Source organism: Aphelocoma coerulescens, chromosome 3 (assembly GCF_041296385.1).
Source record: "Aphelocoma coerulescens isolate FSJ_1873_10779 chromosome 3, UR_Acoe_1.0, whole genome shotgun sequence".
NCBI classification, from domain to species: domain Eukaryota; kingdom Metazoa; phylum Chordata; class Aves; order Passeriformes; family Corvidae; genus Aphelocoma; species Aphelocoma coerulescens.
Genome location: NC_091016.1, coordinates 18,679,721 through 18,697,766, shown reverse-complemented (window position 1 = coordinate 18,697,766; position 18,046 = coordinate 18,679,721). Strand labels below are relative to the sequence as shown.

The 18,046-nt window shown below is 40.5% G+C and overlaps 1 protein-coding gene and 1 long non-coding RNA gene across 8 annotated transcripts in view; one reads left to right on the top strand and one right to left on the bottom strand.

Moving 5' to 3' along the window:
• Window positions 1-409: 409 nt before the first annotated feature.
• On the bottom strand, window positions 410-1,845 carry LOC138107726 (uncharacterized). Its single transcript, XR_011149669.1, has 2 exons — window positions 1,757-1,845; window positions 410-817 (listed from the first exon to the last, which is right to left on the bottom strand). It is a non-coding gene; the product is annotated as an uncharacterized lncRNA (long non-coding RNA).
• CDC42BPA (CDC42 binding protein kinase alpha) overlaps window positions 1,770-18,046 on the top strand; it is a 184,234-nt gene continuing 167,957 nt past the window's right edge. For 2 of the 7 annotated variants that reach the window (XM_069009295.1, XM_069009294.1), the window contains exons 1-2: window positions 1,771-2,124; window positions 2,858-3,082. In XM_069009295.1, the coding sequence (XP_068865396.1) occupies window positions 2,887-3,082 (196 nt within the window). In that variant the 5' untranslated portion in view covers window positions 1,771-2,124; window positions 2,858-2,886. Of the gene's footprint in view, window positions 2,125-2,638; window positions 3,083-18,046 lie in introns of all 7 variants that reach the window. The other 5 variants (XM_069009291.1, XM_069009289.1, XM_069009292.1 and 2 more) reach the window with 4 other exon arrangements.

Here is an 18,046-nt window from a genome sequence, read left to right as displayed (position 1 = left end):
CTACCACAGAGGCACTGCTGAGACTGTAGCAGACAAGGACCAGCAGCACCTCAGATACTGGCCCAAGGCTCTTGTCATACCAACGGTGTACCCCAGCACGGGGAGGAAACCTTTTCCTTATTCCCATCCTCTCAGTTTAATCCTATCTTCTACCTATCACAAGCTCACTTACAGTTGTAGTGGTTTCTAGCATTTCTTGGAGGTCTTTTGAGTAAAAAGCTTTTAGAATTAAATTCTCTGCACTTTCCTTCTTTTGCCAAGAGTCTGCTCTGCCATTCTGCATGCACAGGGTGGGAGTCACTGCTCCTCTCTAGCTTTGCACCAGTGACTTTATATACAGCCGAGTGATTCTGAGCAAACATATGGGACTTTAATCACATTGTGAATGTGATAATAATTAATGGGTATGTAAGACTGTTGACATTTTATATCAGCTGGTAAAAAGGCCAGTGTAAAAAAAAAAAAAGTGTTCTAGAGATGCTTGTTACAGCAAAACCCAACTGAAGGTCATCTGTTGGTTATTGAGCTGAGGAAGCAGATGCCTGAGGTGCTTCCTTCCCTTGAGCTCCAGAAGATGCAGGACTTGGTGGGCTTCAGGAGAATGCTGAACTTCACCTACAGCTGGTGACCTTTGGGGGCTGTATGGCCTTCCTCCCCTTCCATCTGATTCCTGAGAAAGGACGAACTGAAGTTACCCGTTGACTTAGAGATGTCATTCCATCCCCTGAGCACCACAGCGCATCCCTGACACCTTTGGCCAGGAGAGCTGCTACCATGTGCTGGTGGGCAGCTGCCATTTTCCACCGCACAGGTGGTCCTGCAAAGAGATCAATGCAAAATCCTCTCATGTGCTTCTGCAGTTGAGTCTATACCGCCTTAAAACAAAACACGTTCATCGACAAGAATATCCTTCAGCTCTCTTAAAGGATACGGGTTTGAAACGCCCGCGAAAGGAGCTTGTTTTCCCGGTGTGTGATGTGGTGGCACGGTGGGCTCCTCGATGAGGAGAGGCACTTCGCCAGTGAGGAGAGAACCGCCGCGAGCTGACGCATTTTCTGTCACGTTTTTAAGCCCCCGAAGTGTGAGACAGCCGGAGTCCGTGCTCGCACCTGGAGCTCGGCAGATCCCCTCGGAACGGCAGACAGGCGCCGCTCCCCCCTGTCCGCCCTCCTAACCAGGCGGGGATTTTTATTCAAAGGCCTTATTGCTGGGGAGGCGGCTGAGCGGAACCGGGCCGGGCAACGGCAGCGGCTGCTCCCCTCGGCTCGGGGCAAAGCCCGGAGGGATCCCCGGCCGGCCGGGCGGGTCCGCCCGGGATAGCCCAGCGCGGGCGGCCGCAGCCTGCGGACAGCTGCGCTGCGGCCTCCCCACTCCCGCCCTCTCTCCCTCTCTCCCTCCCGTATCCCTGGGTCCGCCCGTATCCCTGCATTCCCTGCTGCAGCATCCCCTCCTCCCCTCAATCCCATCAGTAGCGGCGGCCCCGGGCTCGGCTCCCCGCGCTGCGGCGGCGCTCGGCGGCGGCTCCCCCCCGCCGCGGCCGCCATGTTGGGCTGCTGCGCGCTCGGCGGCGGCAGCTGCCGCGTGTGACCGCGGGAGGGAAGGAGGGAGGGAGGGAAGGAAGGAGAGAGGGAGGGAGCGGCGGGGGAGAGGAGGGCGCGGAAGCGGAGAGAGGGAGGGAGCGAGCCGGGGAGGGAGGGCGCCGCCGCTACCCCTCCCCGCCGCCCCGCGCACGCACACACACACCCCGCACACGCACCGCCCGAGGATGCCCTTTGCCCGGGGGGGCGAAGCCGGGACACCATCGCGCCGCCGGGAGTGAAGCCGCCGCCGTCGCCGCCGCCGTCGGGGCCTCCCGGCCCGCAGCGTGCGGCCGGAGCGGGGACGCCGGCGCTTTCCCTCCGCCCCAGGACGCGCACCGGGAGGAGGAGGAGGAGGGCGCCGTCTCCGCAGCAGCAGCAGCCGCCGCCGCAGCCATGGGAAGGATTTGACAGGGCTCGGAGCGCTTTCGCCGGTGTGTCGGGGCGCGCGTCCCGCCCGCCGCCCCTTGGCGCAGCGGAGGAGAAGGGGGCGACGATGAAGACTTTAGTTTTTTTGAATCACTGAAAAGCCTTAAAAGGAGACTCGGTAAGGAGGAGGAGGAGGAAGGGAAAGGCTGCCCGGGGCAGGACGTGGCTGCGCCCTGAGGAGGGGGGGCTGCGCCCCACCCCGTAGTGGCCGCGGAGGCGCTGCCGGGGCCGGGGGAGGCGGCGGGGGGCGGCGGGGCTGCGCGGCCCCTCATCCCTCCCTCCCTCCCTCCCCGCCGGTGTGCGCCCTCATTTCTGCTGCCTTTCGCTTATATAAATACGTAAATACATCTGTTTTTCCCTTCCCATCCGTCCTGGGAAGCGGAACCGGAGGGGCTGTTAGCCCGTGGTGCTGCGGCGGGGCTCCTCGCAGGATCGCGCTGCATGATCTGCATTGGGAATGAAGGAGAAGACCTTCTTAAATATATAAGTGCGTGTGCCTGTGCACGCACGGTGAAATCGGTGTCAGGCAGTCTCGGTTGAATTTGAGTGCAATTATTATTCTTAAAGCATCAGGAATGCCCATATATATTTTTTTCCCCCACTTCTTACTCAGCCTATTAATTTTTTTTTAGGATGACTGTTTTCTTCTCTTAAAAGTCATGCATACACAGATATCCACACTGTATGTGTGTGTCTGAAACTCCAAGGGTTTAGTTCCAAACTGGGAACACCGAGGTGGGCTGGCAATTAAGGACCGCCGCAGTTTGAGACTTGTTAAAAATACTGTTGACTTCTTTTTAAACAACAAAACCCTCAAAAGTTTTTTTTTTGTTGTTGTTTTTCTGACAAAGTAATAATAATCATTAAAAAAGAAACCCCAATGCAAACTGAAACAACCATGTCTGGAGAAGTGCGTTTGAAGCAGTTGGAGCAGTTTATTTTGGATGGGCCAACGCAGACTAATGGGCAGTGCTTCAGTGTGGAAACCTTGCTGGATATACTCATCTGCCTTTATGATGAATGTAATAATTCCCCTCTGAGAAGAGAGAAGAACATCCTTGAGTATCTGGAGTGGGGTAAGTTTGAATGTGTTTATTTTGTGTACATCCGTCCATGTTCCTGTCTGCTTTGTATAATGTCTCTGTTATTTATGTGTGAGAGGGGATTGTTTATAACTCAGTGTTTTTACTGGGAAGTGTTATCAGTTTTTACTGTATTTAAACGTGGTGGTGGTGCTAAAAAGAAATCTGTATTGGTTTTTTTGCCTTTGAGGTATGCGTGTAAAACATACTTTATATTTTTTATTTTTCTTTTTTGACGTGGATCAGACTCTTGAAGCATATTTGTTTGCCTTCAGGCCCAGGTGTTGAGTTTTGTATCCTGAAGTTGTTGGGAATATGGAATGGTATGGGATAAATTCTCTGATGCCTGGAAGAACATCAATCCTCTGATATGCTTCTGCAGTTGAATCTATACTGCTTTAAAATAAAACATGTTGATGAACAAGAAAATCCTTCAGCTCTCTGAAATGATAAGGGTTTGAAACATCTGTGGAGATGGAGGAGATGACATTCTCTTCTTTAACATAAAATCGTTGCTGACTTAAGTAGATTGTTTTTTCATCAGGAAAATCAAAGTTGAAAAGCCAAATGAAACCCTGTGTGCCCCTGGCACACTTTTCATTTTCTTTATTCATTTTGTGGGAGATAGGGTCTTAGTAAATTTTTCAAGGAAAGCAGGTGAATGATAGTGTGCCAGTTCTTCTTAAGTTGTCACAGAACTGGTTGACTCTATTTTTTTCTTTTTAATTCTCTTTCTTCCTCCTCCTAAACTCAGATGTAAACCAGAAGATGCAGTCTGACATAAGAACCTTGATGGGAATGGTTACTGTATCTGACCTTCAAACTTCAAAGTCATGCTGTGCTTCTGTATTTGCATACAGAGCCATTTACCACATTTGCTTTGTAATAAATACATCAGCTGTCTTCCTTTATTAAAAAAAGCATATTTTTGAAACACGTAACAGGCGTTTGATTAATTAGGTGGTTGAGCTCTTCAAAATGAAGTTGCTGAGGAAAGACATTGTTTTGATAACTGATCTAACAACTTGAGGCTGATATGTGTGTGTTTTATTTTCCTGCTCCTCTCTGTAGTCATACTGACATCTAAAGGACATCTGACTCAGTAATTAAGTTTCTTGTAGTGTTCATATTGCACTGGTTTTTATTTTCTTATTATCTGGAGGAACAGGCTATAATTAATGCATTCTAGCTAAGGAGGAAATAGTAATTAAAAGTACTTCTGAAGAATCTTCCCTCTAAAACTGTCACTCACATACAGAAGCTGTGAAAGATTGGGAAAATATGATGGCTCCAAGGGTATTTTCTATGCAGGAACTTAGTGTAGTCTGTAGTGGATCTAGCCAGCTGATACCCTGTAAATAATGATAATAATAATAACCAAGTTAACCATATCTAGGTGATCAGAGCAACAGTGTGTTTAGGACCCGTTGTATTGGGTGCTGGTGCTTTCAGTGGTGGTTGGTTGATGGGTAAATGCATCATTGCCAGGCTCTGACAGTACCTGAAGATTTCTGTAATAAGCTTTCCTGTCTGCTGATGGAAAAATACACTGTTTTGGAAAGGCTGGACTGGAATAAGGTTTCTTGCTGGCCTATTTTTCCTGCTATTTTTCCACTCTCATGCTCCAGCTGTGCCTTAGCAGGACTCAAGCTTCAGAGAAGACCAGTTGCTCCCATTTCCAGGGCTGAGTTGCTATGGTCCTCTGTCTGCTCCCAGTTCTGCTGTCCAGGCTTCTGCCCTGGGAGCTTTTTCAGGAGGGTTTGTGACATGGAAGAGCCAGTGGTTGCTAATACTTGCTGATGGAAGTGTCTGTGTGAATGATGTGAACGTCTTTATCCTGCAAACACTCCCAGGAGTGCCTGCTCTGAGGGCCAGCCTTTCTAGTGAAACTGGCGGTCTCTGGCATTCCGGTTGGGATCAGGGGGTTGGCAAAATCAGGCTCTTCGAGATGTCGGGTACCCTCCAGTGCTCTGGTGAAGTTACCCTCTGGTGAGGGTACCCTGTGCTCTGATATAATCGTGACCTCTCAGATCTCTGTCCCCAGAAGGGGAAACAATGCAAGTGGTTGATTAGAAAGAGGTTGTATGTGGTTTTAAAGTCAGAGATGTGCTGAGTAGTGGCAGAAGTGGAAGGCTGGCAGCCAAAGATCATGGACTCTGCCCCCACCTCTCTGAAGGACTCAGAGTTGAAGTGCTTTCAGCTCAATTTTTTTCAGCTCCTCTATTTGAACAGCAGGAAAAATAGCACAAATTTTACACCAGGGAGTTCTGAAGGCTGCTGCAAGTGAAGCGCTCTTGGTTTTGAATGTACCATATAAAATAGTGTGTATTAATTTATTTTTCCCATCAGTGAAATAAAACTTGGGGCCTGGTATATCTACTGGTGGATGTCAGTTGGATGCTGGCATTTTGTGGGTTTCTGCCAAACATCCACAGATTTGCTCAATTACTGTGGAGAGTGCAATCTGAATGTATTGGAACTGGTCAGGGAATGGTATGAACTGGTATGTTTATGTGTTTACAAAATGCAAAATACATATTTACTCCTGTGAACTGATTGTCATCTTAAGCTTAAACTGCCTTTTAAAAAAATAAATTATTCTTTCTAGATGTAAATAAGGTTTATTTATATAGTATGTTATTTTTAAGAAAAGGCTAATAAACAGCTGTTGAGTGATCACAGACTCCTGTTGAGCAGCAAATAATTTTTTCTTGCTTTTCAGCAATGTAGTTTTGAGGTGTTACTGTTTGGTTTTGTGGAGGGTTAGAGCTTGGGTTGCATTTGTGGATGTGTATTTTTATACGTTTTGGGTCTGAGATGTTACCTGCTGTATTTCATGTAAGACTGAACCACAGTCTGATTTTTTGGGGGAAAGGTTTAGGAGATATTCTACCATGGAAAAGCTAATGTCTTAATGACAGCCATGTGACTGCTGCTATATTTAGGAGAACTAAGAAGATTCATGTTCTAGTACTTAGATCTTTTAGGACTACTTATGAACTTGTAATCTAGAACTATAACTTATTTAAAAATGAGTAAGGGTAAAAGAACTGAGATCTGAACTAATTGTTCATGTTTTGGTTTGATACTGCAAGTTTAACTCAGCAAGTGGAGAAAGTAAGGTCTCTACAATGTGTAGTTGAGTTTTAAATTTTTGTAGGATTTCAGGTTTTTTTGGTGCTTGAAATGACATTAGACTGGTTAGAAGTGTCAGGTTAATTATTTTGTGGTTCAGAATCTGCTTTGCTTCTAAAATCCTATCTTTGGCTTTAAGTGAAAACATAATTTCATTTCCTCTTTTTATGCAGTATTAATTTTGTGACTTGTTAATAAGATGATTTAATTTTGTTGTTTATATTACATAGGTATCTTATATGCTAAGACAGCCATGAAAACAGCCATTGTATTTGTGTTCTGAGGGTTAAATCAAGGCACATTTTGAGATAACAGGAAGAAACTGGAACATTTAGATTTGGCTTGTTCTGTGTATTTGATGCAAGTTTTCATTTTTATCTCTATTGATAGTTGTATTTGTGATTTGGAAAAGGGCTTGTCTAATAATAGCAACTGGAGCTTACCAGAAAAAGCTGTTGAGAATTCCAAGCACTTTGCTTTTTCTTTTCTACTTGTGTGTGAGTTGCCACGCTGACACAAGAGTGTGAGGGAGGTAACGAAGACTGATAAGGTGAACTTGAAAGAGAAATACAGTGATAAAAAGAAGCTTTTGGAGATGTTTTGGTTCTGGGAAAACTTCCTTTTTAATGGCTCCAGTTTGAATTCCTTTTGAAAAGAAACTAGAACAATGTTATTTAGGATGTATTGAAAGAATAATAGAATAAACCTCAAAATGTGTGGAGATGAAAGTGAGGGAAGATGGAAGGCACCACCAATGCCATGGTGAGGTCAGTGATTTGATTAAATATGTGCTCTTGTTGGAAAAATGTAAACTGTCCTTAAGCAAAATTTTTGTTTGTTTGGTTTTGTTTAGTTTATTGTTGGTTTTGTTTGGTTTGGTTTTTTGTTGGTTTTTGGTTTTTTCCTACCAAAGAAAGCTTTGGAAGATGTATTAAATTGTTCTCATTTCATCTTTAGTAGAACTGAAATGTGTGGTGTTTATGCAGTGCTAATATGGTCATACCCTAGACTGTCATCATTGGTCTCATACTTCTTTTATTCAGTTGTGCAGCATCTGTTCTGGATATTGAAAATGGTTCTATCACCATACAACCAATTTTTAAAGACAGGGTTGTGGAGAGGTGATCTCTCTCATAGTTTTTCTTAAAAAAAAATGGTAATCCTCTTTTTGAGCTTGGTTTGTTTTTAAATTTTAGTAATGAAAGAACATCTCTAGACTTCTACACCTCTTCTTTGTTCTTCATCCCTATATAGGTCCTGAACAAAATCACAGTCATTTTCAGCTATGAGTTGCTTATATTTTGTTTTTAAAACAGACTGTTAAAAAACAAGCATTCATTTAGGTCCTATTCTTAGCAGACAGTAGAAGACTTAGCACTCAACTTCTTAAAGTTTTGTTGTTTCAGTTTTTTGTAAAATAGACTTTGGTGCTCAGTACTTTCCAGCCTTAGTACTATCTAACCCATTAGAAATACCTCTTTTTTTCCTAATTACATTTTAAAAGATACTAACTTCTTTGTAACCTAATCATAAAAATGGGAATACCTCTTGGTCAGACATAAACAAAACCAGTTATTCAGTTCTTTCTGGGAAAGAATGAGCATCTTGCTTGTCAGGGCCACTTAAAGTGCTTAAGCATGTGCCTTATTTTAAATGTGAGTTTTTTCATTGCTTGCAGCTGAGCCATATGAAATGACAGTGCTCCGTCAGTGTAGAAGACCTTGTGGCATTTTTGACACATAAATTTCTGACATTGTTTACAATAACACTTTGCTGCATATTTTATGTAATCTGTTGTTTCTGTTACACAGCTGCAGCAACAATTAAATGCTTTTTATTGATTTGGGTGAAAGAAGGAGGTTCTTCAGTGCTCACAAGTAGAAATGACCTTCAAATGTCCATGTTTCAGAATATTGTGTAAACATCTATAGAGATGCAGTTCTACACCAAATTACTTGAAAAAGAAGGAAACAGTATTTGTGGGAAAATACATAGAAGAATGGTTACCTATGCAGGCTTTAGTGTTAGGTAGCTCTGTGTTTAAGGTCTATACTGTTTAAGTTGTGATTTTTTTTCCACATTTATTTTGGTTTTGATTCTTCTCATGAACACAGTAAAATAATTACTGTAAGTTTATCAACAGTTCTGATGTGATCAGATGAGCTGTGAGACCATCCAGTTAATTCTACTTGTTTTGTATTAGTTTCCAGTAGAGTGAGGCATTAATCCATCGTAACATGTTTGTTTCTTTACACATTTTCGTTTTACAAAGTGTTTTTTTAAATAAAACCTTAATTTTTAAGTAAAAATAAATTTAAAGTGTGTTCTTTCTTGGCTGTTTTTGTTCTGTTGGGCAGGGAAAGTTTGGAAGTACTCCAAGGCTGCCTGTTTTGGGGCATATTTGGGGTATGTGTCTTCAGGTTGACTGACTTCTGTCAGTAATGTCCTGTTTGTTGCAAAGGAGTACAGCTTGCTTGGATAGAAAGCTAACTAATACTTAGTTTCCAGGAATTTTAGAAATGCCTTTATTCTGTACAGAAATTCCTCGCATGCTTTGGTCTGATGGGGACAAATGGAGAAATACAATTATATGAGTTAGTCTGCTCAGTGGGCATTATAAACCTCATGACAACACAATAAATTCCCTGTTACTAGGACATTTCATGTTTAAGGGTTAATCCAATAGGGGTTTTTTTATGGTATGATCATAACTGTAAAATGTACTGCTGAAGGTGTGTTTGAATTTTTAAACTCTGTGTAGGATATGAGGCTGTGGGTGTGTGTACCTCACTAAGCTCCTTCCTTGTCTTTTGACCCTTCTGTCCTGGATATAATGACATATTTTTTTATAACCTGCAGCATATTATTATATCACAGTTGACTGTAGTATGGATATTGTGCTCTAAAAGCAATGAGCTTATTTGGCCCAATATGGTTCAATTCTTTGTTTAACATACATATTTTTTCTTTTTTTACAAAGATAGGTAGAAGCTACCTTTCTTTCTGAAGCTCTACCTTACACCCATTGATAAGTGTTTGAATCCTAAATAGCAGCAGCAAATAACAGTAATTTCACTACTGAGTCATATCTGTGGCTGGAGAGACCAGTGTTGTTTTGAAATTTTCTTGTGAATAAACTGCAAATATAGGATTTCTAGATAGAAAGTGGATGCAGGCCACTATCCTGGAAATCATTGTCCCCATATTATTTTCTGAAAGTGAACTGTAATAAATTATCCTGGATGTGTCTTAGAAAAATATTAATCTATTCTTAGCATCCCTAATTGCTTTTATCATGTAAAAAATTTACAATCTCCATTTGTGCAGAAAACTTCCAGAAGCAATTAGATCCTGCTGCCAAGGTCTAAAACCTGACTAAAAAAGCTACAGTGGATAGCTGAGGCAGAATTTAAAGGAAAGGCCAGTTTCTAGACTACTTTAAGTTTTATCTTTTGGCAAAGCAAGCATTCCTTCCATAAGCATTTGTACTTGTTTAATTTGATTTTCTTTTTCTGGCTGAACAACTGGAATATTTTGTTCTACTCTGGTCTAACTTACCTCAACACGTTATTTTTCTAAAATCCTCATTAAGCTTGGGAATGCCACTAATGTGGACCAAAATCTTTAAAAAATGCAAGTGATTTAGGTCAGTCATGTGCAATCTTTTGTTAACGACAAGATTTTTATTTCAAATAGTTTAGACATGACATTAGGCTTAATAATAACTGCAAAAATCTTCTATTCAGGCAGGTCAGTTTGCTTTATTTCTAGTAATACAGCCTAATTAGGTGTACTAGCGGTCACCATGGATAAAATCCACATGAGGTATATCCAGACTCCTATGACATTGTGTTTCATAATTCTTCCTTATCCATATCCAGACTTCCAGTTCGATTTAAATTGGTTTTGTTACACAATATTGCAGATTTATTTTATTCTTAGGGATCAGCTTTTTAGTGCACCTTCTCTTGGCAGCTTTTTGAAAAGCTTTTCATGGGGACCTTGTAGATATTATAAACTGCAGTATTTCTGTAGGCCATTTTGAGGGAAAAAATTTATTTTGTTCATCAATTTAGTGGAAATGGACGGTGATATTTTTGCAGAAATAAAAAGTGAGTTTAGTGTGCCATTCCAAGTGGGAGAGGAAAAAGCATTTGTAGATGTTAATAACAGTAATTACATTTCCTTCAAATGTTGTGGGATTAGAGCAGCAATTCTTTGTTGGTCTTTTGTTCAGTTTCCTTTCAGTCTCAGAGATTGAGGCTTGGAGGAGGATGTGGTGGAGGGCCTCCATTTCTCAGTCCTTCCTCCTTTCCTTCCTCTGTGGTTTTCCACAGACAGTGTTATTCCAAAGCAGCTTACTTGCTCAACTGAGGCCTCGTGCGTTTCTTCCTTGCTTCCATTCTGTTGCTTTTCATCCCATCTAAATCTCAGTTTGTGTTTCTAATATGGTGTGGATATCCATGTGTCAGTCTGATCGTCTCATGGTGAGAATCTTGGTTTCTGGATTTGGATTGGTTTTTTCCTTTGTTTTTCCCTACTCATTCCCAAGCTTTCATGATTTGTTGGCCAGATTCATAATATAGAGATTATTATAGTGTGTGTGGAGAACAGTGGCACAAAGTTGTCACCTGTGTGAAAAATACACACAGGCCTTACCCACCAGTGCATCCATAGAGTATTTCCTGTAAACACCCCATACATTTCTTATTAGATCAATTGATTTACTGTCACTAATCATTTTGCCTTGTTCGCTTTTGTAGAACTGGTGCCTTGGGCTGTTTGTTCTGGCTATGAGTAAGAAGTTGGGATCTGTTTTCCTCCTGTAGTCTAAATAAGATGAGACTTAAGTGAGAGTATAACCTTATCATTTTAATACCTGAAACTAAACTAAAAAAGTGATAGGAAGGGTGGCAATTACTCTGCACAGTGGTTTAAGAAAATGTCATTTGTGCTGTGGGGACACCACAGTCCCAAGGTATTTCCTGTTCTTGCTCATTAAAGTTCTTTCACCTTTACCACGCTGCCTTTTGTAAATAAAGCACTGTGTTGTCTGAATGTTTGGCAGGACACATAGTAACAAGAGCAGGAGGAGGAAATAGAAGTCAGTATTTTGATTGCAACTCACTGGTTTTATCTTGGGTGGGGACTGACTTGATGGTGTCCTAAGGCTGCCTAAATCCACTGATCTTTGTTCTACTGGTGCTTGCATGGGCAGAGGGACACAATCCAGTTGAAAACCAGCCCTGCAAAAGCACGTTGAAATGTGTCACTATGTTCTGTGAAGATGTTGTAGTGGTGTTTGTATAAGAGAAAGGGGCTAGGACTGTGACAGCCCAGACTTTTGTGTCTTCACCTACTGCAGCTCCTGTGCTCCAGGCTGGTTGCCTCTCAGATCCCTTTAGCCTACAAGAGAGCTACAATTTGGAAACAAATTTTGAGGCTACCAGCTTCTCCTGATGGATATTTGGTGTGGAAATTCAGTGAGCCTTACTTTTTTCCACAACAGTTTCCAAAACTTTTCTTTTTGCAATGAGAAAGTTTTTAATCATGAAGAGGGATCTTCAAAATAACGGTCTGATTTTGGTGATGGTAATTCCTTGCAAAAAGAAAGTGTTGGTGTATTTGTGTGTTCTGTGCTATTTGGCATAGTATCACTCAGTGCCTTTACACAGTTTTCCTTGTATACTTTGTAACTGAAAGACAAGGATTCTTATGTTAACACACTTGGAATAGTTCTGTTTTATTTCCCCCAACTTTTAGAAAACACATGATGTACTATTTTGGGCTTATTTAAAAAGACCCTTTTATAATTTTGATAGGGACTGACACAAAAGAGACTTGTTTTCTCTTTAAACTGATATGTTAGAGGAAATTATAGAAGCTGCTTCCTATGCAAACAGAAATTTGCAGAGAAAACCATTTTCATTTTGCTGTTCTGTCATTCCACCTCCAAGATTGACTATTTTCACCTTCCCATCTAGCAGCCACTTCTGGGTAGCAAAAGATGTACTTCTAAATTTCTGCATCTTTATAAAAGTCATAATTTTACTCTTTAAATTAGTCAAATGTGTTTTTCTGGATCTAAGTCGGCTGGCTGAAAAATATACTCTCTATGCTCTTGTATGTTACTGTTTTTTCTGAAAATAAGGAATGACTTACTATCTCCATTGATGATAATTCATACTCTGAAAATGAAAACTTTATTTAGAGTTAAGGTAACAAAGAGAAAATGGTATGCAATGTGTATTACCACAGCTGGTGTGTATTATTTCATTAACTTGATATTTCTTGGTTAACTTTGTCTTTGAGTAACACTTTGACTTCAGAGAAAAGGATCTGGGAACCAGTTGCTTTTGATGGTGTAGCTTCTTAGGTACTTCAGTGAGTGTCTGTGCAGATACACTGCTGAGTATATGCTGCAGGAACTCATGGTAAGGCTTGAAAAGTCTCTTCCTGGCTGATTTAGCAGAGATGTCATCTGATCTTATCAGCAGTAGCCTAGTGCTTAAACTTTCGTGGGGGAGAAAAAAGTCTGCAGCAGGGACAAGGAGTTGATGATTTGCTGTCTAGCTACACTGTTCCTGAATTTTTTACATTCTTTTTCTCCAAAGCTAAGATCGTGTAATGGAATTTGTATTATTTACTGACAATACTGCATTCACATTGTGATCCTTGGCACTACCAATCGGAGGGAATCTCTTCCAATAAAGTCTTGATATAGTACTTAAAAATTTGCTTTAATTTCACCATTAAGTTTTCTTGATGAGGAAACAAACCAGTTGAAGGAGTTTTGGCTTTATCTTGGTCATGTAGTTAGTGTTGTCATGTAGTGTTAGTAAATGTATTTAACCATGTATATGATCATAGTTACAATTACAAAAGGTTCTTAAACACTCCAAAATCTACATGGTATGTTGCTGCCCATTGATTGGTTCTAAAGCCTTAATGCATTCAGCTCTTAACCAGGCTGAATTTGTGGCACTAAGACCTTTTGTTGATAGCAGTGTCACATGATTATTCAAAACTTGCATAATTTTATTCCATGTGACCTTGTGATTTTTTTGTTCTCCATCTACCTTAATTAGGAAGTAGAATGTTTATTGATAATTCTTGCTGGTGACAGGTCATGATCAGAAAAATGAAATTTTACACTTTAAAACCTAGGCATTAAGCATATGTAATTGTGTCTCTAAAAGAAAGTTTCTTGTCTTGTGTCTTTCACTTCAGAGAGGGGTTCCATCTTTTGGGGATTTCCTTTTTTTTTTTTTTTTTTTTTTTTTTTCCCAGTTTCAGGAAGCAGTTTTCTCTAGTATGTCACTGTCAGATCCAGTTGGATCAAATTAATTCGTGTGTTTGGATCAAATTAATTCGTGTGTTTGGGGAAAGTATTTTCTTTAGTAGCTTTGATGTTATCCTGCTGATTCTTAAAGCAGTGAAGAAAACTTTGTGACTGCTAGATTTGCATAGCACTTTTGCTAACATTAGGCTACCATTTGTTACTGCTTTTACTTTAGATTTTCAGTTTCTCTCAGACACACCTTCTCCAGCTCCTTCTGTATTCCCTGTCTCTGGCATGTGAAATTGTGTGCTCTTACAGAGACAGGGTGCAAAGTTCATTCTTAGATGGTTCCTGCATAAGGGGTACAAAACCATTTCCTATGGGAAGCATCAGAGGAAATTTGCAGGAGATGGAAGATGGTAAATGAAGAAATTTTGGCAAGCTACAAGGATTTCTTCTTGGTATGCCAATCATTGTTTTCAATAACACCCCCACCACCATCCCCCTAAAAGCTTGTGGCAGAATTTTCATTACCTTTAAGAGAAGCAGGGTCAAACTGCACATTTGAATTAAGGATAATAGCCTATCACAGGTTATTATGTGGGGTCCTTTGTATGTGTGTGTGTTTGTAAAACACAGTGCAGAAGAGCTGCATTGCTACTACCTGGTGTCCCTTCTCAGAGTATTCCCATCAGACAGAAATACTTGAAGTCCATAAGTGTGCTGCTTGGTGACATTTTCAGACTCACAATTTCAACATAAGCCTTGACAAATAAGCCCAAATTCTCTTCTTTCTCTTTGCCTTAGTGTCTGTCTCATACCATATTTTTCTATGCCAGGCACTTAAAGGCCTAGGTGCTATTTTCCCTGCTGCTTTTTTCTCTTTGAGAGGAAAACAGCCTCTCCACTGAAAGGCTATTTCCCAGGTGGTATGTCAAGATTTCAGAAAGTTTAGACATCTGAATGGGGATGGATTCATCACGTGGTAGGCATTGACTTTAATAGCTATGAGCCAAAATTATCATGTCTGTCTGGCAGGAAGAAGAAGAAGGCATTTCTAAGCCTAATTCTGCTCTCAGTTAGTGGAGATAAGCATGATGTTAATTCACTGATATCCTCATGATATTAAGCAGTTCATATTTGCTGCTGAACTTCTAAAGAAAGCCAAACCATTTGAGGGCATTAACTCGTTAAGTATTTAAAACTAGACTTCAATTACTGTAGCTTTTTCTAGATGTCAAGAGAGAATATTTTCTTTATTTTGCTTCACGTTTTTGTAGTATACTTTTAAAATATATATTTATTTCTAGGTTGGGAAGGTTGTAAATATAGTTTTTTTTCTTCCAGTTACTTTCCTGGTGAGAAAGTAATTTACAGTAATATTGGGTACTTGCATATATTACCTTGAAAACCTGTCTGTGGAAAGTATGTGATTATTAGCATTTTAAATGTCTCTGCAAAGAAATGGAGGCACTGCTGTGATCTGTGAAGGCAATTTTAAAATTCAGTGGAAAAGCAGTTTCTAGGATCCAGGTTTATGTTTGTGTTCCTTCCAATTTAATTTTTTTTTCTTCAAAGTTTTTTGAAATGCTTGTTGTGGAAATTCCTGAAGGTGTGGGTGGCTTGTAACTTCTGTGTGTTTAAGGGCTTTATTTATTTGCTTAAATTTCCAGCATACTGTTAGGGAACCCTTTTAAATCTTACTTCTGTGATCTTGTTGCTGTGATGTCCTCTTTGCTCCCTCTCCTGTACCTTTAGCATTGTACAACTTGAAGCAGTGGCAATTGTTTTATTTCTCAGAAGGGAAGTGCTCTTTTCTGCAGTGGTCAGGTGGATGCTTGCCAGAATTGTGTTTTGAGCAGCTGTTTATGTGTGTTGAACTTGGACCTCCATAAAAACTAGTCTTTTAACTCATACAGTGGTTTGTTTGTACCTCACCTTTTCAAAATCTTTCCTGCAGCCCTGTGGTATGCATCCCACTGGCATTTCAGAAAAGTTGTCCTGGAGTGTCTTAATGTCTTACATAAATTGAAATGCATACATCATTTAAATCTTGTCTCATACTTCCTGTTTATGGAGCAGGTCTGCACTGTGCCCTGCTGCATGTTAGGGTGTAGCTTGTGTGGACTTTGAGGGATACTGATGGTTGTGGTGTTGGAGCAAGTTAACTGTCAGGCTGCAAAACTCAGATCATTGCTACACTAGAAACTTTTCCCACAAAATTTCGTATGCTTTCAGGAAGTCAAATATGCTGTCAACAGAGATAACCAGAAACTCTTTGGTTATAATCTCCAACTAATGCTGGAAGTTACCTCCTGGAGAGCTGTATCTGTAAAGGTATTGCTCAAAAAAGTTTTAACTGAAGGTTGAGGCAGGTTCTCCTAAAACCTTGTACTTAATCATCAGTTAAGAAAAAGACTGTATAGGTAGGCAGTTTCATAATACTGTCACTTCTGTGGATCAGGAAATTCCCTCTTCCTACCCCTCCTTTTTTTCTGCCTGGTCCTTCTGAGTATCTGCTTCCTGCCTGTTTCCACTGGCACTCTGAACTGCTCTGTGAGGAATTGATTTGAAAGCAGCTGTGCTAAGTAAAAGTCAACTTTCCATCAAGAATGGATACTCTGCATTTTTCGTTAACTTCGTTTTGGTGTTTACTGCTTAAGAACTTCTGAGCACATTCTGTAGGGTGCCTGGAGGTTGGTTAGTGGTCAGTCTGTTTTTACAGAGACTTAGTCATGACATACCAGAGGAGAAATGTGGAATTTTTCCTTTTTATATAGTACTGCAAAAGAAAAATTCAAGAACTATTCATGAGCTATTACTTTGCAGATAGCAGCTATTTCTGAGGCACAGTGTAATTTATGTAGTATATAATGCTTTGCACCAGAAGATATTTATTGGGCAGTTTGTTGAATAAGAATATTTTTGAATGATTTGGCTGCCTCATTACAATTTGCATTTACTTTGTGTTTCATTTGTGCAGAAACATTTTGTACATATTGCTGTAATTTGTCTTTTTGCTCTGCCAGGTTCAAATGGCAAAAGTTCTTGAAGTGTCCCAAGGTAGTTATTTATGCTATACCAGGAATAGAGGAATTGGAGCTGGCATTGAGTCCCTCAGAGTTCTTCAGAGAAAGTATGGCAAGGGTTGGAGTTTGCCTCCCGTGGCCTTCTGCCATAGCCTGCTCTTGTGCATACTTTTGGATGAGGGGGAAGGAGTAACTATTCTTCTGCTCTACTGTTGCACATTTAATATTCATAAAATGACAGTGATTTAGGGTTCTCATTCTTGATGTGGTACAGCAGGACTTTAGAAACTTGCCTCCTTTCTTTTACAGTCAGGTGTGGAAGGTCACCAATGAATTGGTGCTCTGACATGGTAGGCTTACTAAAAGGGGTTTGTTTTCTTACTGGTCTGTGGGGAGTGGAATTTGGGGTTTTAGTCCAGTCTTGTCTTTGTTAGCGCATGGATGGAAAAGAGTAACTTTTAATGAATTCTTTGATTGTTTAAAGGGAGCTGTCTTGAAAAAAATTATTAACAAAATATTAGACTTCAGCCTGACCACATGACATCTGAAGTAATGGGCAGTCATTCACACCTGTGTAAAATCAAAGACACTTCCAAAAGACATCCTTTGCTGATAATAGAATTTTAGAAGTGGGTTTTAAAATTTTTTTTGGTTTTGTTTATTTGTATGGAACAGTGACATCTGAATGAAGTGCAGGCTAGTGCAAAACCATATCCTACATCAGTATTTGTTCTGGAAAGCTGCAATAGCTCATTTGTGGTTTTCCTGCTTGTAAATAATGTAGTTAGCCCACCTCCTGCTGAATGTTTTTTTTCTTTATATGATTCTTCTGATGTCTCTGTTTCTCTGAACTATATTAAGGAAGAATATAGAGCAAGTTACTTGGTGATTTCTTGAGTTAAATCCCAAACTGCACAGAAGAATTTAACCTTCTCCTGGAGCTTCTTGAGTCTTTTCCCCCTTCTCTTCTGAATTCCATGTAACGGAGGAAGCTTTCTTTTATGTAGGTTAGTTTAGTAAGTCACTTCCATTTTGTGAGCTCAGTACTGTAGTAGGTGAGCTGCAGATTAAATGGAGAGTAATTCCTTTACTCATCACTTTGAGTGCTTTCCCCCTCTTGTGCCTTTAACTGGTAACTGTGACTGAATGGCCACACACAAAAATCTCCACGACTTTGTTAGCACAGTCAACATCTTTGTTTTAAGGTGCTTTTCTTCACCAAGCATGATAATAATTTTCCTGTGGGTTGGTTTAATTCCTCAAAAATGTTACTGCAGATGGTTGCACTGGAAAAGAAGAGGTATGTTTCTTTCTTGTGTTTTCATTAACTGCATACAGTGTATAATTTTGGAACTTATTAGCTGAGAAGTGTAGTTAGGATTTGGAACTTGAAGTAATGCATTTTTTTGTTTTATGTTGCTTACAGTGTTGGGAGAATGACTTCTCTTGTGTTTGTCTATGCAATTATTTTTCTTTCCTTTTTCTTGCAAGCCTGGTAGCTCAGGAAGGAAA